Source organism: Pimephales promelas, chromosome 19 (genome assembly GCF_988280905.1).
Source record: "Pimephales promelas chromosome 19, fPimPro1.hap1.1, whole genome shotgun sequence".
In the NCBI taxonomy this organism is placed as follows: domain Eukaryota; kingdom Metazoa; phylum Chordata; class Actinopteri; order Cypriniformes; family Leuciscidae; genus Pimephales; species Pimephales promelas.
Window position 1 is genome coordinate 17,782,501 of NC_142787.1, and position 22,651 is coordinate 17,805,151.

The following is a 22,651-nucleotide window of genomic DNA, read 5'->3' on the forward strand; positions in this document are numbered from 1 at the left end:
TCAAAGTCTCACAGCCCTCTATCATAATCCAGAGTTTTGAGAAGATTGGAGAAACTTAATTTTTCGCCCAAAAACGAAAAAAAAACGAAAGGGGTAACACTGTCGTTTTTTTTTCGGGTCGAAATTTTGAATTTTGATATCTCAGCTCTGGAAGGGTCTAGAGCCTCCATTTTTGCACTCAAGTCAAAGTCTCACAGCCCTCTATCATAATCCAGAGTTTTGAGAAGATTGGAGAAACTTAATTTTTCGCCCAAAAACAAAAAAAAAAACGAAAGGGGTAACACTGTCGTTTTTTTTTTCGGGTCGAAATTTTGAATTTTGATATCTCAGCTCTGGAAGGGTCTAGAGCCTCCATTTTTGCACTCAAGTCAAAGTCTCACAGCCCTCTATCATAATCCAGAGTTTTGAGAAGATTGGAGAAACTTAATTTTCGCCCAAAAACGAAAAAAAAAACGAAAGGGGTAACACTGTCGTTTTTTTTTCGGGTCGAAATTTTGAATTTTGATATCTCAGCTCTGGAAGGGTCTAGAGCCTCCATTTTTGCACTCAGGTCAAAGTCTCACAGCCCTCTATCATAATCCAGAGTTTTGAGAAGATTGGAGAAACTTAATTTTTCGCCCAAAAACGAAAAAAAACGAAAGGGGTAACACTGTCGTTTTTTTTTCGGGTCGAAATTTTGTATTTTGATATCTCAGCTCTGGAAGGGTCTAGAGCCTCCATTTTTGCACTCAGGTCAAAGTCTCACAGCCCTCTATCATAATCCAGAGTTTTGAGAAGATTGGAGAAACTTAATTTTTCGCCCAAAAACGAAAAAAAAACGAAGGGGGTAACACTGTCGTTTTTTTTTCGGGTCGAAATTTTGAATTTTGATATCTCAGCTCTGGAAGGGTCTAGAGCCTCCATTTTTGCACTCAGGTCAAAGTCTCACAGCCCTCTATCATAATCCAGAGTTTTGAGAAGATTGGAGAAACTTAATTTTTCGCCCAAAAACGAAAAAAAACGAAAGGGGTAACACTGTCGTTTTTTTTCGGGTCGAAATTTTGAATTTTGATATCTCAGCTCTGGAAGGGTCTAGAGCCTCCATTTTTGCACTCAGGTCAAAGTCTCACAGCCCTCTATCATAATCCAGAGTTTTGAGAAGATTGTAGAAACTTAATTTTTCGCCCAAAAACGAAAAAAAAAAACGAAAGGGGTAACACTGTCGTTTTTTTTCGGGTCGAAATTTTGAATTTTGATATCTCAGCTCTGGAAGGGTCTAGAGCCTCCATTTTTGCACTCAGGTCAAAGTCTCACAGCCCTCTATCATAATCCAGAGTTTTGAGAAGATTGGAGAAACTTAATTTTTCGCCCAAAAACGAAAAAAAACGAAAGGGGTAACACTGTCGTTTTTTTTTGCGGGTTGAAATTTTGAATTTTGATATCTCAGCTCTGGAAGGGTCTAGAGCCTCCATTTTTGCACTCAGGTCAAAGTCTCACAGCCCTCTATCATAATCCAGAGTTTTGAGAAGATTGGAGAAACTTAATTTTTCGCCCAAAAACGAAAAAAAACGAAAGGGGTAACACTGCCGTTTTTTTTTCGGGTCGAAATTTTGAATTTTGATATCTCAGCTCTGGAAGGGTCTAGAGCCTCCATTTTTGCACTCAAGTCAAAGTCTCACAGCCCTCTATCATAATCCAGAGTTTTGAGAAGATTGGAGAAACTTAATTTTTCGCCCAAAAACGAAAAAAAAAACGAAAGGGGTAACACTGTCGTTTTTTTTTCGGGTCGAAATTTTGAATTTTGATATCTCAGCTCTGGAAGGGTCTAGAGCCTCCATTTTTGCACTCAGGTCAAAGTCTCACAGCCCTCTATCATAATCCAGAGTTTTGAGAAGATTGGAGAAACTTAATTTTTCGCCCAAAAACGAAAAAAAACGAAAGGGGTAACACTGTCGTTTTTTTTTTCGGGTCGAAATTTTGAATTTTGATATCTCAGCTCTGGAAGGGTCTAGAGCCTCCATTTTTGCACTCAAGTCAAAGTCTCACAGCCCTCTATCATAATCCAGAGTTTTGAGAAGATTGGAGAAACTTAATTTTTCGCCCAAAAACGAAAAAAAACGAAAGGGGTAACACTGTCGTTTTTTTTCGGGTCGAAATTTAGAATTTTGATATCTCAGCTCTGGAAGGGTCTAGAGCCTCCATTTTTGCACTCAAGTCAAAGTCTCACAGCCCTCTATCATAATCCAGAGTTTTGAGAAGATTGGAGAAACTTAATTTTTCGCCCAAAAACAAAAAAAAACGAAAGGGGTAACACTGTCGTTTTTTTTTTCGGGTCGAAATTTTGAATTTTGATATCTCAGCTCTGGAAGGGTCTAGAGCCTCCATTTTTGCACTCAGGTCAAAGTCTCACAGCCCTCTATCATAATCCAGAGTTTTGAGAAGATTGGAGAAACTTAATTTTTCGCCCAAAAACGGAAAAAACACGAAAGGGGTAACACTGTCGTTTTTTTTTGGGTCGAAATTTTGAATTTTGATATCTCAGCTCTGGAAGGGTCTAGAGCCTCCATTTTTGCACTCAGGTCAAAGTCTTACAGCCCTCTATCATAATCCAGAGCTTTGAGAAGATTGGAGAAACTTAATTTTTCGCCCAAAAACGAAAAAAAAAACGAAAGGGGTAACACTGTCGTTTTTTTTTCGGGTCGAAATTTTGAATTTTGATATCTCAGCTCTGGAAGGGTCTAGAGCCTCCATTTTTGCACTCAGGTCAAAGTCTCACAGACCTCTATCATAATCCAGAGTTTTGAGAAGATTGGAGAAACTTAATTTTTGCCCAAAAACGAAAAAAAACGAAAGGGGTAACACTGTCGTTTTTTTTTCGGGTCGAAATTTTGAATTTTGATATCTCAGCTCTGGAAGGGTCTAGAGCCTCCATTTTTGCATTCAGGTCAAAGTCTCACAGCCCTCTATCATAATCCATAGTTTTGAGAAGATTGGAGAAACTTAATTTTTCGCCCAAAAACGAAAAAAAACGAAAGGGGTAACACTGTCGTTTTTTTTCGGGTCGAAATTTTGAATTTTGATATCTCAGCTCTGGAAGGGTCTAGAGCCTCCATTTTTGCACTCAAGTCAAAGTCTCACAGCCCTCTATCATAATCCAGAGTTTTGAGAAGATTGGAGAAACTTAATTTTTCGCCCAAAAACAAAAAAAAACGAAAGGGGTAACACTGTCGTTTTTTTTTTCGGGTCGAAATTTTGAATTTTGATATCTCAGCTCTGGAAGGGTCTAGAGCCTCCATTTTTGCACTCAGGTCAAAGTCTCACAGCCCTCTATCATAATCCAGAGTTTTGAGAAGATTGGAGAAACTTAATTTTTCGCCCAAAAACGAAAAAAACACGAAAGGGGTAACACTGTCGTTTTTTTTTTGGGTCGAAATTTTGAATTTTGATATCTCAGCTCTGGAAGGGTCTAGAGCCTCCATTTTTGCACTCAGGTCAAAGTCTCACAGCCCTCTATCATAATCCAGAGCTTTGAGAAGATTGGAGAAACTTAATTTTTCGCCCAAAAACGAAAAAAAAAACGAAAGGGGTAACACTGTCGTTTTTTTTTCGGGTCGAAATTTTGAATTTTGATATCTCAGCTCTGGAAGGGTCTAGAGCCTCCATTTTTGCACTCAGGTCAAAGTCTCACAGCCCTCTATCATAATCCAGAGTTTTGAGAAGATTGGAGAAACTTAATTTTTCGCCCAAAAACGAAAAAAAAACGAAAGGGGTAACACTGTCGTTTTTTTTTCGGGTCGAAATTTTGAATTTTGATATCTCAGCTCTGGAAGGGTCTAGAGCCTCCATTTTTGCACTCAGGTCAAAGTCTCACAGCCCTCTATCATAATCCAGAGTTTTGAGAAGATTGGAGAAACTTAATTTTTCGCCCAAAAACGAAAAAAACGAAAGGGGTAACACTGTCGTTTTTTTTTTTCGGGTCGAAATTTTGAATTTTGATATCTCAGCTCTGGAAGGGTCTAGAGCCTCCATTTTTGCACTCAGGTCAAAGTCTCACAGCCCTCTATCATAATCCAGAGTTTTGAGAAGATTGGAGAAACTTAATTTTTCGCCCAAAAACGAAAAAAACGAAAGGGGTAACACTGTCGTTTTTTTTGCGGGTTGAAATTTTGAATTTTGATATCTCAGCTCTGGAAGGGTCTAGAGCCTCCATTTTTGCACTCAGGTCAAAGTCTCACAGCCCTCTATCATAATCCAGAGTTTTGAGAAGATTGGAGAAACTTAATTTTTCGCCCAAAAACGAAAAAAACGAAAGGGGTAACACTGTCGTTTTTTTTTCGGGTCGAAATTTTGAATTTTGATATCTCAGCTCTGGAAGGGTCTAGAGCCTCCATTTTTGCATTCAGGTCAAAGTCTCACAGCCCTCTATCATAATCCAGAGTTTTGAGAAGATTGGAGAAACTTAATTTTTCGCCCAAAAACGAAAAAAACGAAAGGGGTAACACTGTTGTTTTTTTTTCGGGTCGAAATTTTGAATTTTGATATCTCAGCTCTGGAAGGGTCTAGAGCCTCCATTTTTGCATTCAGGTCAAAGTCTCACAGCCCTCTATCATAATCCAGAGTTTTGAGAAGATTGGAGAAACTTAATTTTTCGCCCAAAAACGAAAAAAAAACGAAAGGGGTAACACTGTCGTTTTTTTTTTTGGGTCGAAATTTTGAATTTTGATATCTCAGCTCTGGAAGGGTCTAGAGCCTCCATTTTTGCACTCAAGTCAAAGTCTCACAGCCCTCTATCATAATCCAGAGTTTTGAGAAGATTGGAGAAACTTAATTTTTCGCCCAAAAACAAAAAAAAAACGAAAGGGGTAACACTGTCGTTTTTTTTTTTTCGGGTCGAAATTTTGAATTTTGATATCTCAGCTCTGGAAGGGTCTAGAGCCTCCATTTTTGCACTCAGGTCAAAGTCTCACAGCCCTCTATCATAATCCAGAGTTTTGAGAAGATTGGAGAAACTTAATTTTTTGCCCAAAAACAAAAAAAAAAAACGAAAGGGGTAACACTGTCGTTTTTTTTTTTTCGGGTCGAAATTTTGAATTTTGATATCTCAGCTCTGGAAGGGTCTAGAGCCTCCATTTTTGCACTCAGGTCAAAGTCTCACAGCCCTCTATCATAATCCAGAGTTTTGAGAAGATTGGAGAAACTTAATTTTTCGCCCAAAAAACGAAAAAAAACGAAAGGGGTAACACTGTCGTTTTTTTTTCGGGTCGAAATTTTGAATTTTGATATCTCAGCTCTGGAAGAGTCTAGAGCCTCCATTTTTGCACTCAGGTCAAAGTCTCACAGCCCTCTATCATAATCCAGAGTTTTGAGAAGATTGGAGAAACTTAATTTTTCGCCCAAAAATGAAAAAAAACGAAAGGGGTAACACTGTCGTTTTTTTTTCGGGTCGAAATTTTGAATTTTGATATCTCAGCTCTGGAAGGGTCTAGAGCCTCCATTTTTGCACTCAGGTCAAAGTCTCACAGCCCTCTATCATAATCCAGAGTTTTGAGAAGATTGGAGAAACTTAATTTTTTGCCCAAAAACGAAAAAAACGAAAGGGGTAACACTGTCGTTTTTTTTTTTCGGGTCGAAATTTTGAATTTTGATATCTCAGCTCTGGAAGGGTCTAGAGCCTCCATTTTTGCACTCAGGTCAAAGTCTCACAGCCCTCTATCATAATCCAGAGTTTTGAGAAGATTGGAGAAACTTAATTTTTCGCCCAAAAACGAAAAAAACGAAAGGGGTAACACTGTCGTTTTTTTTGCGGGTAGAAATTTTGAATTTTGATATCTCAGCTCTGGAAGGGTCTAGAGCCTCCATTTTTGCACTCAGGTCAAAGTCTCACAGCCCTCTATCATAATCCAGAGTTTTGAGAAGATTGGAGAAACTTAATTTTTCGCCCAAAAACGAAAAAAAACGAAAGGGGTAACACTGTCGGTTTTTTTTCGGGTCGAAATTTTGAATTTTGATATCTCAGCTCTGGAAGGGTCTAGAGCCTCCATTTTTGCATTCAGGTCAAAGTCTCACAGCCCTCTATCATAATCCAGAGTTTTGAGAAGATTGGAGAAACTTAATTTTTCGCCCAAAAACGAAAAAAAACGAAAGGGGTAACACTGTCGTTTTTTTTTCGGGTCGAAATTTTGAATTTTGATATCTCAGCTCTGGAAGGGTCTAGAGCCTCCATTTTTGCACTCAGGTCAAAGTCTCACAGCCCTCTATAATAATCCAGAGTTTTGAGAAGATTGGAGAAACTTAATTTTTCGCCCAAAAAGGAAAAAAAACGAAAGGGGTAACACTGTCGTTTTTTTTTTCGGGTCGAAATTTTGAATTTTGATATCTCAGCTCTGGAAGGGTCTAGAGCCTCCATTTTTGCACTCAAGTCAAAGTCTCACAGCCCTCTATCATAATCCAGAGTTTTGAGAAGATTGGAGAAACTTAATTTTTCGCCCAAAAACGAAAAAAAAACGAAAGGGGTAACACTGTCGTTTTTTTTTCGGGTCGAAATTTTGAATTTTGATATCTCAGCTCTGGAAGGGTCTAGAGCCTCCATTTTTGCACTCAAGTCAAAGTCTCACAGCCCTCTATCATAATCCACAGTTTTGAGAAGATTGGAGAAACTTAATTTTTCGCCCAAAAACAAAAAAAAAACGAAAGGGGTAACACTGTCGTTTTTTTTTTCGGGTCGAAATTTTGAATTTTGATATCTCAGCTCTGGAAGGGTCTAGAGCCTCCATTTTTGCACTCAGGTCAAAGTCTCACAGCCCTCTATCATAATCCAGAGTTTTGAGAAGATTGGAGAAACTTAATTTTTCGCCCAAAAACAAAAAAAAAACGAAAGGGGTAACACTGTCGTTTTTTTTTTGGGTCGAAATTTTGAATTTTGATATCTCAGCTCTGGAAGGGTCTAGAGCCTCCATTTTTGCACTCAGGTCAAAGTCTCACAGCCCTCTATCATAATCCAGAGTTTTGAGAAGATTGGAGAAACTTAAGTTTTCGCCCAAAAACGAAAAAAAACGAAAGGGGTAACACTGTCGTTTTTTTTTTTCGGGTCGAAATTTTGAATTTTGATATCTCAGCTCTGGAAGGGTCTAGAGCCTCCATTTTTGCACTCAGGTCAAAGTCTCACAGCCCTCTATCATAATCCAGAGTTTTGAGAAGATTGGAGAAACTTAATTTTTCGCCCAAAAACGAAAAAACGAAAGGGGTAACACTGTCATTTTTTTTTTCGGGTCGAAATTTTGAATTTTGATATCTCAGCTCTGGAAGGGTCTAGACCCTCCATTTTTGCACTCAGGTCAAAGTCTCACAGCCCTCTACCATAATCCAGAGTTTTGAGAAGATTGGAGAAACTTAATTTTTTGCCCAAAAACGAAAAAAAACGAAAGGGGTAACACTGTCGTTTTTTTTCGAGTCAAAATTTTGAGTTTCGATATCTCAGCTCTGGAAGGGTCTAGAGCCTCCATTTTTGCACTCAGGTCAAAGTCTCACAGCCCTCTATCATAATCCAGAGTTTTGAGAAGATTGGAGAAACTTAATTTTTCGCCCAAAAACGAAAAAAAACGAAAGGGGTAACACTGTCGGATTTTTTTCGGGTCGAAATTTTTAATTTTGATATCTCAGCTCTGGAAGGGTCTAGAGCCTCCATTTTTGCACTCAGGTCAAAGTCTCACAGCCCTCTATCATAATCAAGAGTTTTGAGAAGATTGGAGAAACCTAATTTTTCGCCCAAAAACGAAAAAAAAAAAAAACGAAAGGGGTAACACTGGTGTTTTTTTTTTCGGGTAGAAATTTTGAATTTTGATATCTCAGCTCTGGAAGGGTCTAGAGCCTCCATTTTTGCACTCAGGTCAAAGTCTCACAGCCCTCTATCATAATCCAGAGTTTTGGGAAGATTGGAGAAACTTAATTTTTCGCCCAAAAACGAAAAAACGAAAGGGGTAACACTGTCGTTTTTTTTTCGGGTCGAAATTTTGAATTTTGATATCTCAGCTCTGGAAGGGTCTAGAGCCTCCATTTTTGCACTCAGGTCAAAGTCTCACAGCCCTCTATCATAATCCAGAGTTTTGAGAAGATTGGAGAAACTTAATTTTTCGCCCAAAAACGAAAAAAAAAAAACGAAAGGGGTAACACTGTCGGTTTTTTTTTTCGGGTCGAAATTTTGAATTTTGATATCTCAGCTCTGGAAGGGTCTAGAGCCTCCATTTTTGCACTCAGGTCAAAGTCTCACAGCCCTCTATCATAATCCAGAGTTTTGAGAAGATTGGAGAAACTTAATTTTTCGCCCAAAAACGAAAAAAAAAACGAAAGGGGTAAGTAGCACTGTCGTTTTTTTTTCGGGTAGAAATTTTGAATTTTGATATCTCAGCTCTGGAAGGGTCTAGAGCCTCCATTTTTGCACTCAGGTCAAAGTCCCACGGCCCTCTATCATAATCCAGAGTTTTGAGAAGATTGGAGAAACTTAATTTTTCGCATGTGGCCCGCCTCCTCACTCAGTGCGGCCCGCGGGTCAATTTTCAAATACCATAGAAATGTTGGTTTCATATTTTTTATCGCGTGAAAACGGGTTGCGCATCAGAACCAATTCCAAATGTAATGATAAAGTATACCGATAGAGGGCGCCTTCGTGCAAAACATGCTTAGTTGTACGACTCTGACCAGCGTCACTACAGTCAACGATGAAGAGAACCATGAGCGGGAAAAAAAGAAAACTGAACCAAGAAAATCGCACTTTTCAGACGAGATGGGAAACAGACTACCTTTTTACAGAATTCAAAGGGAAATGAAATATATCAAGTTGAAAGAGAGAAACAGGATCAGCGATGACGTTCTGTTTCCGCTCATGAGGATTGGCTGCACTAACATTGACATTGACATCCAGTCTATTGTACGCCAGCAAGAGAAACCACAAGTATCTCATTAACTGTAAACTTCCCTCTGTAGGTGAGATAAAGCGGCAGCCTATGGTGAAAAGTATGCTTCACTTAATACTTTCTATAATTTTGTGCCATCAGTAAATGTTTTTTGAGAGCCCACAATGTTTACACTGGAATAATAAAAAAATAATTTTAAAAAGTTTGTTAAAAAGTTCATTAATGAATAGAAGCAGAAAAAAATAATTAAGTATGGAAATGCAGGTTGGTTCACTAAACATTTCAGAGTCTGTAATAAAGACATACACATGTTTTGTTCTTCTAAAATGGTAGTTTTTTTTTATTTTCCAATATCCCATTTATTTGTGTTTTACTTAATAGGCTAATTTTCAGTTTTGTGCAATCATTGTATGTTTTTTGAGAGCCCAACATGTTTTCACTGGAATAATATTAAAAACACAGTAATGCCACAGCAATGTGTCTTTGTTTATGTTAAAAGTTCATTCATTAAAAGAAGCTGAGGAAATAATTGAATATGGATATGCAGGTTGATTTACTTAGCAGAGTCTGTAATAAAGACATACCTACATATGTTTTTTCTAAAATGGTACCTCTAATTCTCCAATATCCCATTGGTGGAAGTGCACGTCACACTTGGCCCTTGGATAGTGATGATAAAATATTTGTGGCCCCCGCTATCATCAAAGTTGCCCATCCCTGGTCTAGAGCCTCCATTTTTGCAGAATAATTATATAAGATAATTATATAAGAATAATTCTCCAAATAAGATTGAAACTCAAAAATTCGACCCGAAAAAAAAAACGACAGTGGTACGCCTTTCGTTTTTTTTTTCGGGCGAAAAATTAAGTTTCTCCAATCTTCTCAAAACTCTGGATTCTGATAGAGGGCAATGAGACTTAGACCTGAGTGCAAAAATGGAGGCTCTAGACCCTTCCAGAGCTGAGATATCGAAACTCAAAAATTCGACCCAAAAAAAAAAACGACAGTGGTACCCCTTTCGTGTTTTTTTTTTCGGGCGAAAAATTAAATTTCTCCAATCTTCTCAAAACTCTGGATTCTGATAGAGGGCCATGAGACTTAGACCTGAGTGCAAAAATGGAGGCTCTAGACCCTTCCAGAGCTGAGATATCGAAACTCAAAAATTCGACCCAAAAAAAAACCGACAGTGGTACCCCTTTCGCTTTTTTTTTTTCGGAGGAAAAATAAAGTTTCTCCAATCTTCTCAAAACTCTGGATTCTGATAGAGGGCTGTGAGACTTAAACCTGAGTGCAAAAATGGAGGCTCTAGACCCCTCCAGAGCTGAGATATCGAAACTCAAAAATTCGACCCCCAAAAAAACCGACAGTGGTACCCCTTTCGTTTTTTTGGGGGGGGGGGGGGTGGGTTTCTGGTTTAAGTCTCATGGCCCTCTATCAGAATCCAGAGTTTTGAGAAGATTGGAGAAACTTAATTTTTCGCCCGAAAAAAAAACAAAAAACGAAAGGGGTACCACTGTCGTTTTTTTTTGGGTCGAATTTTTGAGTTTCGATATCTCAGCTCTGGAAGGGTCTAGAGCCTCCATTTTTGCACTCAGGACTAAGTCTCATGGCCCTCTATCAGAATCCAGAGTTTTGAGAAGATTGGAGAAATTTTATTTTTCGCCCGAAAAAAAAAAAGCACAAAAGGGGTACCACTGTCGTTTTTTTGGGGGTCAAATTTTTGAGTTTCGATATCTCAGCTCTGGAAGGGTCTAGAGCCTCCATTTTTGCACTCAGGTTTAAGTCTCACAGCCCTCTATCATAATCCAGAGTTTTGAGAAGATTGGAGAAACTTACTTTTTCGCCCGAAAAAAAAAAACGAAAGGGGTACCACTGTCGTTTTTTTTTTTCGGGTCGAATTTTTGAGTTTTGATATCTCAGCTCTGGAAGGGTCTAGAGCCTCCATTTTTGCACTCAGGTCTAAGTCTCATGGCCCTCTATCAGAATACAGAGTTTTGAGAAGATTGGAGAAACTTAATTTTTCGCCCGAAAAAAAAACAAAAAAACGAAAGGGGTACCACTGTCGTTTTTTTGGGGGTCAAATTTTTGAGTTTCGATATCTCAGCTCTGGAAGGGTCTAGAGCCTCCATTTTTGCACTCAGGTTTAAGTCTCATGGCCCTCTATCAGAATCCAGAGTTTTTAGAAGATTGGAGAAACGTAATTTTTCGCCCGAAAAAAAAAACGAAAGGGGTACCACTGTCGTTTTTTTTTTGGGGTCGAATTTTTGAGTTTCGATATCTCAGCTTTGGAAGGGTCTAGAGCCTCCATTTTTGCACTCAAGTTTAAGTCTCATGGCCCTCTATCAGAATCCAGAGTTTTGAGAAGATTGGAGAAATGTTATTTTTCGCCCGAAAAAAAAAAAAACACAAAAGGGATACCACTGTCGTTTTTTTTTTTTTCGGGTCGAATTTTTGAGTTTCGATATCTCAGCTCTGGAAGGGTCTAGAGCAGGGATGGGCAACTGGCCAATTTTCCAATACCATAGAAATGTTGGTTTCATATGTTTTATCGCGTGAAAACGGGTTGCGCAACTGAACCAATTCCAACTGTAATGATAAAGTATACCGATAGAGGGCGCCTTCGTGTAAAACATGCTTAGTTGTGTGACTCTGACCAGCGTCACTACAGTCAACGATGAAGAAAACCATGAGCGGGAAAAAAAGAAAAGTGAACCAAGAAAATCGCACTTTTCAGACGAGATGGGAAACAGACTACCTATTTACAGAATTCAAAGGGAAATGAAATATATCAAGTTGAAAGAGAGAAACAGGATCAGCGATGACGTTCTGTTTCCACTCATGAGGATTGGCTGCACTAACATTGACATTGACATCCAGTCTATTGTACGCCAGCAAGAGAAACCACAAGTATCTCATTAACTGTAAACTTCCCTCTGTAGGTGAGATAAAGCGGCAGCCTATGGTGAAAAGTATGCTTCACTTAATACTTTCTATAATTTTGTGCCATCAGTAAATGTTTTTTGAGAGCCCACAATGTTTACACTGGAATAATAAAAAAATAATTGTAAAAAGTTTGTTAAAAAGTTCATTAATGAATAGAAGCAGAAAAAATAATTAAGTATGGAAATGCAGGTTGGTTCACTAAACATTTCAAAGTCTGTAATAAAGACATACATATTTTTTGTTCTTCTAAAATGGTAGTTTTTTTATTTTCCAATATCCCATTTATTTTTTTTTACTTAATAGGCTACTTTTCAGTTTTGTGCAATCATTGTATGTTTTTTTGAGAGCCCAACATGTTTGCACTGGAATAATATTAAAAACACAGTAATGCCACAGCAATGTGTCTTTGTTTATGTTAAAAGTTCATTCATTAAAAGAAGCTGAGGAAATAATTGAATATGGATATGCAGGTTGATTTACTTAGCAGAGTCTGTAATAAAGACATACCTATGTTTTCTTCTAAAATGGTACCTCTAATTCTCCAATATCCCATTGGTGGAAGTATATACGTATATATACAGTATATATACAGTATATATATATATATATATATATATATTATTATTATTATAATTACATAATTTAATAATTTTTCTCTTCAGGGATAATGGTTAAAAATAGATACATGCCATGAATACAGATTTTTGTACAATCACATCATGAATTTGTTTTAAGAGCTACTAAACTAAGCTTATTTAAAAAAAAAAAAACAAAAAAAAAAACACCTTAGGTACATTCGCAACTTCTTATTTGTTTTTCAAACCATTTGATGGTGATTCTATGCATCACAAAAAATAATTTTCTTAATTAATAAAAATAACTCTTACATCCAGATATTCTGTTAAAATTGAGTTTTTTTGTTGTATTAAGGACGTTTAAATATTTTTTTTTTTTAAATACTGTACTGTGTCGTCTACAGAGGCGGAGATGGCTCACTAGCTTTGTAAGTAGGTAATAACTTGGCCCAGTAAAAAGCATCAGCAGGGTAAATTAATGACACAGCATTGATTTTCCATCTTCATTTAGATGAGGAGATGTGAGATGATATGAGCTGCATGGAGACGACTAATCTTTCCCCCTCTGCCACAGTCCTTTTTAATATCATGTGCTGTTATACTGCAGACTTAAAGTCAACATGAAACCACATTCACAAGCCATTTTGTGACGTTTCAGTGTGAAACTACATAGTAAGAAAAAAGACTTTATCATTTACGTAATTGTGCCGAGCAAGAACAAGGACAATGAACGGATCATTGTTTTGAGCTAATTCTTTTCAAATCAATCAGTTCACAAATTTAAAGGGAATTAAGCTTTGTGTTTTTTTTTTTTTAAGAAAAATACAAATATTTAAAACTTTATAAAGTAAAATAACTAGCTTCCAGCCCAAACGAACAGATTACAAAATAAAAAAAACGCAACTTTTGTGATGTACTGCTGATATTTACACTACGCCATGACGCACTACATTACTTCTGACGTAATATGTTGCGCTTTAGGCGCAAGTAGACTGTGTATGGCCGTTTGGTCATAAGCTAGAATTTTACTTTGTAATGTGTTAAATATAAATATTTTTCTTATATAAACGCATGGCTTTGCTTCAGAAGGACTTTATTAAACCCCCGGAGCCGTGTTGAGCACTTTTATGATGGATAGATGCACTTTTGTGGACTTCATAACAGAAATGGCCATTCACTGCCATTATAAAGCTTGGAAGAGCCAGGACATTTTTAAATATAGCTTCGATTGTATTTCTCTGAAAGAATGCCATATACACCTAGGTTGGCTTGAGTAAATCATGGGGTAATTTTCATTTTTGGGTGAACTATCCCTTTATCTAAAGCAATTCATTCACTAATATTGTATGTGTGTCTTTTAGCTCCAAGGTGATTTGGCTGACCTGTTGTTCCCTGTGCGCAGCGGCGGCCTTCACCCCCAGGGTCAGGGGTGGCTGGGGGGAGGGACGGGGCTAATATGGGCGGTTGGCGTCCTTTGGCCTCTTCAGCTGCACTTTGAGTCTCTTCATGCCGATCTGAAAGCCGTTCATGGACTGGATGGCGGCCTGAGCGCTGCCTGGGTTATCAAAGCTCACAAAGCCTGGAGAATGCAGGGAGAAAGATGGAGACAGAGAGGGCGACAGGTTAGCACCAGATGGATGAGAAGGTAATGCAATGGACAGATGGACGTTAGATAGGATTGAGGGAAGGTGGAGTCGGAGGGGGCGTGAGAAATGGGTTACGGTGAGGCCAGAAAATGATTTTATGATAAAGAATGAGGTGAGCGTGAAATGAAGGGGAGGGAAGGGTGTCAAACAAGTTTACTTAAGTCATCGTGACACATTTACCAGATACATGTTTAACATTCAACAACATATATGCACAATCAATACAATACAACAGCATACATTTGATACACAATAATCAGAAGCACAAAAAACATGCAAAACCTAACACAATATTTATTCACTCCTAGAATTAGAGGTTAGCCAGGAGTCCTTTTTAACTGTTTCCCCGCCAAAATTTTTGCCTCAAAGCTTGCATATCCCTATATCTCGTCCTGGGTCGACATTCATTCGGTAACGTTTGGCAGTTTTGATTTATTTAATATTTAATGATCACGTTAGCTTACATGTGCGTAATCAATGCTTCGATCGCTTGTTTCTGCTTTTTTTTCCACCTGTGTTTTGAACCGGAGGTTCTGTACTCTTTCAGAAGATGAAGTAATAGCGCACCCTTAAAGTATAACAGATGAAACATGGATTGCTGGAAAATTCCTGCAATGGTGGAGACGCATTGTGTAATTACCGTCAATGGCAAGGAAAGAGTTAATAACATGCAGAATACAGAAAAACGAACTACATTTTGAGGCGTGAAAGTAGTTTAGCTTTGAGCAAAATAGCATAGTTTTGCCATTCATATTTTTTTTTAAATGTCTGTTAGCTTTGAAGCCATCTGTTGCTAATGAATAATTGTCAATTACTAACATATAATGTATTATAATATATTTAATATCATATTATTTATTTTATATATTATATAATATAATCTTCTCTTTTAAAAGAATGGTCCCAAAATATTGATAACATCAACTTAGCCTGCTAATATTCAGATGTAGCTTAATATCTCCAAAAGTACTGAAATTTGAAAGAAAATTGTATTTCTGCTATGCAAGCAACCATGTCATAAGCTGTTTTTAAATAAGTTATATACTTTAAAACCACATTAAACCATGTGCTTGAGTAGGGATTTACTCCTGTGTTAACGTATTCCCCTTTTAAGCAGAATATCTGTGTGAGACAAAATAAAAATTTATAGAACAAAATCTGCGTAGTGAAAAATGAATCGTTATTATTTTTTCAAAGTGTGCTAGCATATTGATAGTCTTAAAGCTAACATACATGGACTAAAACCAAGCTTTGATTTGATGAGCTATTTGTTAGTTGTTTGTTCATTTGTAGACTAGCTTCTTAAAAAGATAGCTTGAATTATGACAAAAATGCATTATTTAATATTATGTATAGTTATCATATTTCCCATTTCTTGTGTAAATCAGCGAAACTCCAGTTAACAAATTATTTCCTCTCATTTTCTCATCTATTTTCTCTCTCTCGTCGGTCTGTCTTGAGGTATTGTGATGATTTCAGCTGGCTCAGCATTTCAGATCATCACGTCTGAGTCTCTGAAACACCCCCTGCTAACTGCGTTTATATTAAGTTGAAATCGAATAGCGTTGTGTTTGTTCATGCATGGGATGCCTCTGATAAGTCAAGGAGCCAGAGAAGCTGCAGATAGCGCTAATTAAAATATAGAGGTTCACATTAGTCACAAACGGGACACACGAACACGCTTCCGCAGTTTCCCCCTTCAGCCTCATGTCCCGCGCTGATTAAAGACATAAAGATGCTACACTACATCTTCTTTTTTTCCCTTTCATTTTCCATTCATTCTTTTTTTTTTTTTTTTTTCGGTTTTAAGCCAGGTGCACACCGTGTGATTCAGAATGAATGATGTGACCAGTGACATTTTAGGTGTAAAATATACAAATTAGCTACTATTTTGCTTGTGTCACCAGTTTACATTGCAGTTTTCACAGCACAAATCTAAAATGAAAAAAACTGCAGTAACCCCAATTGGACATTCTGTTAATATAACTGAAAGGAACACAAAAAGCTGTTGGAAGCTAATATTTAGCGTAAAGGTAATATATCGCCCTTTAGTGAACATGTCATACTAAGCGATCTTAATTTAGGCCTACAATCACTAAAATGTATCTCAGATGGCGAAATAGTAGCGAAAAGCACACAGTGTGCACACGGCTTTATTCGAAAGCTTCGCTGTGGTAGAGAAATGAGGTAAAAATGTTAATAGTGTGAGTAGGAATGAGAATAATCTTCACAGGTGTCTTATCATTTTTACCCACCAAAGCATTTACTTTGGTTTGTCGCCCGATCCACAAACACTTTGGAGGAGATGACATTACCGAAAGGCAGGAACATCTGCATCAGCTCGCCGTCCCCAAACTCCTGAGGAAGGTGATAAATAAACAGGTTACAGCCCTCCGGCCCTGGAGACAGAGAAAGAGAGAGAAAGACAAGAAGGATTGTGGGATACAGAAGATTAGAGAAGCGGTTAGACAGGAGAGAAAGAGAGCAGGTATAGCACAGAAAGAATAAATGGAAGCGAGGGGAATAAAGAGAGAGAGAAGGCAAAACAAAGACACAAATGGCGAAATTAGACTTGGCAAAGAAGAAACTATTGAAACCGTTTCTCTTTATTGAGCAGTTGCCCTGGCATTTGAAAGTAGCAATTCTCTCCATAAGTTGTATAGATGAAATAACAGTGTACAAACAAATGCTCGGTGCGCCACTTCCAGGTTCTTCGGGCACTCTTGAAAAGGTGTTTTAGATTAGCTCTTCCTTCAAACTGAGCCTTAAATGAACAATAAGTGGAGCTAAAATGGGTTTCCCAAAGATTACTGGAGATTTGGGCTTCTTTAAATTCCCATCAGGGTTAAGAAAACTCCTCGATTTGACAAATAAATATAGTTCACGGGTAACTGTCATCATGATTTTCTCTGCTGAAAAAAGACCTGACTGACTTTGAACATTTCATGAAGTCACTGCACTTACTCCCATCATAAAGTTTTTGAATTTCTTGAGACAAATAAGGCCCAGTTTGATTCCCATCCAATGGGAATGACTGCAGCATTTACTGGTTGTGCAAGGAAATGCAATTACAAATATTGTGAATGAATTGCTGAATTTATTTTGTAGATATAAGTCTGCAATATGTAATTATACAATGAAAATGGTCAGCTATTGAGTTTAATCAATGACAATTGGCTATACTTTACCACTAGAACAAATGTGTAATTAAAAAGTGGTATTTTTCCTATTTTACTTTTATATGCATAATTTCTCAGGCTTTAGAAATGTTGTGTAATGTGTTCTAGGGTGCATTTGTATACCGAATTAACTTAATGGGGTGGTATAATGCCCTTTTCACAAGATGTAAAATAATTCTTTGATGTCCCCATAGTGTGTATGTGAAGTTTAAGCTCAAAATACCCCACAGATATTTTGATACAACATGTTCGTTGCGTCACTTTTTGAAGGTGAGCAAAAACGCACAATTTTTGTGTCTATCCCTTTAAATGCAAATGAGCTGCTGCTCCTGGCAATGGGGGCGGAGCTTCAAGAGCTCATGTCCTTTTACCTCAAAATTTCAAACACTTTTAGCCTTTTATGTTCAAACTGGAGTCAGACAATGATGGAGAGACTCAAGAAGAAGTGACATTTAGAATGCAATAGTTAGTTGATGTATTTATTTTCATGATGTTGAGTTAATATCTTCTAGTCATTGATTAGCACTTTCTGTCATGACATGATTGTGTTCCGGGGGCGGGGTTTGTAAATTCTAGGGTTGGTGATGTTGCGTAGTCCCTAGTACCACCCGTTTGTTGTAACTTTGCAGATGTTGTTTAGAAAAGTAAAGATAGAAAAGTGAAATCATAATCAACCACCCCTTTAAACTTGTTTCGTTTATAATCTAAAAAGAACCCGTGTAGATCCCTGTCTAATAACTTCAACATTAACAAACACTCCACCATTCCATAATGCATAACAGACAATGAGAACTGCAGAAAGGAATCACTTTATCTGCATGTGCATTCAAACACATGCCGTACAGGTGAGAAACTCTACAGTTGGCCAATCATGAACATGACTGTGGTTGTTGAAGATGTTTCTGTATAGTTTACTATAGCAGCCACTGGAGGGAGACGAAACCACAATCTTGAGTATGTTTTACAAAGTAAACCAAGAACACCAAATTTAACTTAAAAGATTATTCTAGGCTATTTCTTAAACTTAATGTCTTTAGATCTGTAATTTTGTCATGTCCTGTAGGGTTTGTGGAAATCTTTACTGCTAGGCTGCGATTGTATGTCTGTTTACTGTAAACAGTTTTCAGTTTCAGACTAATCAAAATGATTGTGGTAATCAATATCACACCAGAAATGCGATCCATTGATATAATATCATATTCCTCATATACCAGTGTCACATGATCCTTCTGAAATCATCCTAAAATGCTGAGTTGGTGCTCGAGAAACATTTATAATTATCAATATTGAAAACGCTTGTGCTATTTTGTGTGGATACATTTTTTCATGATATTTTAAAAAGAACAGCCTTTATTTGAAATAGAAATCTTTTGTAACCTAACATCATAACTATTATTACTGTCACTTTTGATTAATTGAATGCGTCCTTGCGGAACCAAACTTTTGAATGGGAGCATAAGCGGCACATAACAATCAATATATAAAAACCTCACTTTAATAGAACATCTATGAAAAGCCAATTACGGAAAATGTCACAGAGAGTGACCACGTCGAATCTTTCACTCTCACAGGTGACATATCTGTCTGCGACAGACTCACCTTCTCTCTGTTGCTGAGGGATGATGGGAGGCGGCTGGGGAAAAGCCTGGCTGATCTGTCCATATGCAGCGGGGAAGGCTGCTGAGACACACACACACACGCCAATGTGTCAGATAACCTCACACACACACACACACTTCACAACTCTTATTCCAGCACACGTAGACACAGTGCATGCACTTTTTATTAACTTGGAAGCAGGAAAATTACAAACAGGCTCCTTTTGAGTGACAGACCTGCATATTGTTGGACTCCAGCGTAGGCCTGCTGCAGGGGGTCTGCTGCAGTGGGACTCTGAGCTGTGGAGAGAGAGACATGAGCAGGGGTCACTGAGTGTGTTCGGGCAGAGCTGTGCGCCGGGAATGAGCTTACCTCACTTCCCTCCCCCTCACCGTTCACCCACAAACAATTAAGCCGTGGCGCTCGCGCGGGACCCTGCCAAGCTTCTCCGCTGCCCGAGATTTGGAAAGACAGCCGGAGAGTGTATGGAGGACAATATAGATCTACAGCTCTACACGGCACATCAATCAGCTGAGAGCTTTCACAGTAATAAAGGCAATTCAGCCCCGGCCCGCGACGCTCCCTGTTCTAAACGCTGATACACATACTTACAGCCTGGTAACTTAACGCCGCTAAAACACTAACAGGTAAATACTGCAACATCCACTCTTTTGATAGTGTGTTCGGAGCTCATTTGATGGACTTGTGAGTAACTCTTTCCCCGCCATTGACAGAATTTCCTTACATTTGTGAGGGTATGTTTACACGATAATGTTGAACTAAAAACTTTTCACATGGACCTGCGAAAATGACTAAAAACGCTGTATCATGCAGTCAGGCCAGTAGATGGCGATGTCACTTTGTAAAGAAAAACTTCACACGTAATGCAAATGCACACGACGTTACAGTTTTCAAATATGTGCGCTTTTGTTGTTTACACAACAGACAATACCCGTTTTCAAAAGCTTGAATTTTCAGGCCCCCAAAATGGCGTCATGTTAATGTACTGCCAAAATGCATACAACGGTTTCTGGTTTAAGTTGAAAGCGGTGTTTAAACGGCCCCTGAGACACTTCCCTGACATTGACGGAATTATTTCCCCCGTTTTTTCTTTCCGTGTTTTCACTGTTATACAGTAGGGGGCGCTATTATGCATCCTCTGAAAGAGCAGAGAATCTCTGGGTCAAAAAGTGATTAGAAAAAAGTCATAAAATACTGCTTATGCACATTGTATTTTTTTTTGGGGGGGAAATGCTATTTAATCAGCTTTTGTTCAAAATTTTGCTTTTTTGTTCAAAGTGCTGATAAAAAAAAGAAAGAAATAATGCATGATGCTATAGTAAATTTATTTATTTATTTTTTTAAAGCACGGCCAAGATTTTCAGTGAATTACTCTGGCCTGGTCAATTGCATCAAGACGTCATATATTTCCTAATATTCACCATCCACAGTGTCCATGACAATGCTACATATCAGACTACTTATCTGGGCAGCTGAAAGTAAAGTAACTTTCATTACTAACACACTGTAGACTTACAAACTCTTGTTTTATACAAATGCAACAAACACAATTGTGTATTTTAATAATTTAATGAACTTTAGTTCTAATATTAATGTAATATTGTAATGCTTGTTTTTTTTTTTTTTTTTGCCAGGCTGATTTTTCACTGAATGGACTTTTTTGTGGATGTGGAAGCTTTATGAATAATATACAGGTAATATTATAAAACAATTTTTGTGTTACACACATGTGTAATTTTTTGTTTAATGAAACAGCATGAACAACATGAGGATGATGATGAAATTATTATTGTTTTTAGAGAACTATCCCTTTAAGAGGACCACAGTTCAATGATATTTGTTGGTCCAATGGTTTTATGGACATATCGTTTTTTTTTTTTTTTTTTAATGATTTGAATAGAAATTTCTGTAGGTGAATATTGCTGTTAATTATGTGTAGTTCTTTTGGTGCATATAAATTAAAATTATTAAAAAAAACCCACCAAATATTTTGAATCTTTATTTCATTAAAATTACATTTCCTCCACTTAGAAATGAAACTTTTTAAACATTTTTTAAAGCCATTTTAGAGCATATAGAAAATAAATATGTATGAAATAGCAATTTTAATTTATTATTTATATATTATAGTATTTATTATATTATATTTATTATATTATCAATTATATATATTATATATTTTATTTTAGATATGGCCTTTTTGTATAAAAATGCGCGAATAACATGATGGTGAGAAAACAATGATATAATTAGCAATTATGAACTATCCCTTTAAAGGGAACAAAGCTCAATGGGGGTTGTTGTGTAGTCCAGTGGCTCAAGTACAGGGCTGGTAATTAAAAGGTTGTAGGACTGAAGTCCAGAAGGTGTGAGCTAACACCACCGTGCCTGTGAGTGAGTCACATTAAATGAAAGCGTCTGCCAAATACAAACATGCACATATAACTATAGCCACACTACAACAACAACAACAACAACAACAAGTCACTCTACAAAGCTGACGACACCAAACAAACATGAAGAAACTACTCACGTCTTTCATTGCCTGTCTACCGTAAACTATGCACACACACACACACACCAAACACACACAGTAATACGACACTAACGTTTGAGGGAGTTCTATACCTTCTGAGAGAGACGACAGGAAGCAGCTTCCCTGAACCCCAAAACAACTTCTCTGTGCCACGCCAAGGCCGCCCTTCTCCGAGTCTTCCCTAAACACCACTTCCTGCAAAACTGGGATACAGCCGGGAGACAGGCATTTGCTTTTCTCTGTGCCACTGGACATGAATACCACTCCACAACACACACACAGACTCGCACTGCGACAGCCGACCGCTGGCCATTTCAACTCCAAATGCACTTTTCAGATAAAGTAGCTTCGAGAAACATATTTAAAAATATATTTTTGTAAAAGATCGCTGAGTCATCAAATAGAAGAACACTTATATTCCTAAACACATAAGTAAAATGCTTTATGGGCAAACATAAAATTGGATTATACTGCAAGAAATACTGTAATTCACAAACCAGAGCTGACATTAATCAGAATAGGATGATGAAAAATGTTAGTGTTACACTTAGTCATGTGTTTTACTGTTGCAAGTTTGCCAATGGAGTTTTTAAAATATAATTTAAGTCGGTTCCACGCAATTAAAATCCGGCAAAATTCTGCTGTATATCAGTGGATGAGAGTGTATTACCTGGGTAAGGATGGATTCCATTGGTGAACATGGCCTCCGCTGGGGCCTGTCCGTTGGCCTGAGGAGGAGGCAGCCCTGTGAAACCGTTCACACTGATTGGAGATGGGATGCTGGTCACCGTGGGAGCCGTGATGCCAGGGGGCGTGCTTCCACCTGGAGGCGGGGCCAAGGAAAGGAGACAATATTTGAAATATTCATAAATACGTAATGGCTTTGCTGGGAATAGAGAGTTTCGAAGAATATTTAGGCAAAATATATGTAGGTAAATATTGTCGTTTTTAATATGTATTGTATTGGTGCATAATACTTAAATAAAATTAATTATTTTTTGTGTTTACTGAGTGAAAAACACACCCTTATTATTTTTCATTTTATTTTTGCATCTAACGTTTTGAATCTTATAGCTTAATCAGTATAAGTTTGAAATAAATATAATAATAAATAATCATATATTATTTATATAATAAATTAGTTACAATTTAACTGAATGGAGCATGCTCTTATACACCATCTCATCTGTGTATCTTAGCAAACACAAATAACAATAACAAAAATTACAATGACTCAAGAAGGGAAAAATGCTAAATGGTAGCC

The 22,651-nt window shown here is 37.5% G+C and overlaps 1 protein-coding gene across 6 annotated transcripts in view; it reads right to left on the reverse strand.

Moving 5' to 3' along the window:
- Nucleotides 1–22,651, reverse strand: part of celf4 (CUGBP, Elav-like family member 4) — a 136,576-nt gene that overhangs the window by 37,286 nt on the left and 76,639 nt on the right. For 3 of the 6 annotated variants that reach the window (XM_089123821.1, XM_089123818.1, XM_089123816.1), the window contains 6 exons: nucleotides 22,058–22,210; nucleotides 21,480–21,590; nucleotides 19,067–19,129; nucleotides 18,831–18,911; nucleotides 16,308–16,451; nucleotides 13,789–13,985 (listed from right to left, as the gene is read on the reverse strand). In XM_089123821.1, coding sequence (XP_088979947.1) covers nucleotides 13,858–13,985; nucleotides 16,308–16,451; nucleotides 18,831–18,911; nucleotides 19,067–19,129; nucleotides 21,480–21,590; nucleotides 22,058–22,210 — 680 coding nt within the window. In that variant the 3' untranslated portion in view covers nucleotides 13,789–13,857. The remainder of the gene's footprint in view (nucleotides 1–13,788; nucleotides 13,986–16,307; nucleotides 16,452–18,830; nucleotides 18,912–19,066; nucleotides 19,130–21,479; nucleotides 21,591–22,057; nucleotides 22,211–22,651) is intronic. The other 3 variants (XM_089123819.1, XM_089123820.1, XM_089123817.1) reach the window with 3 other exon arrangements.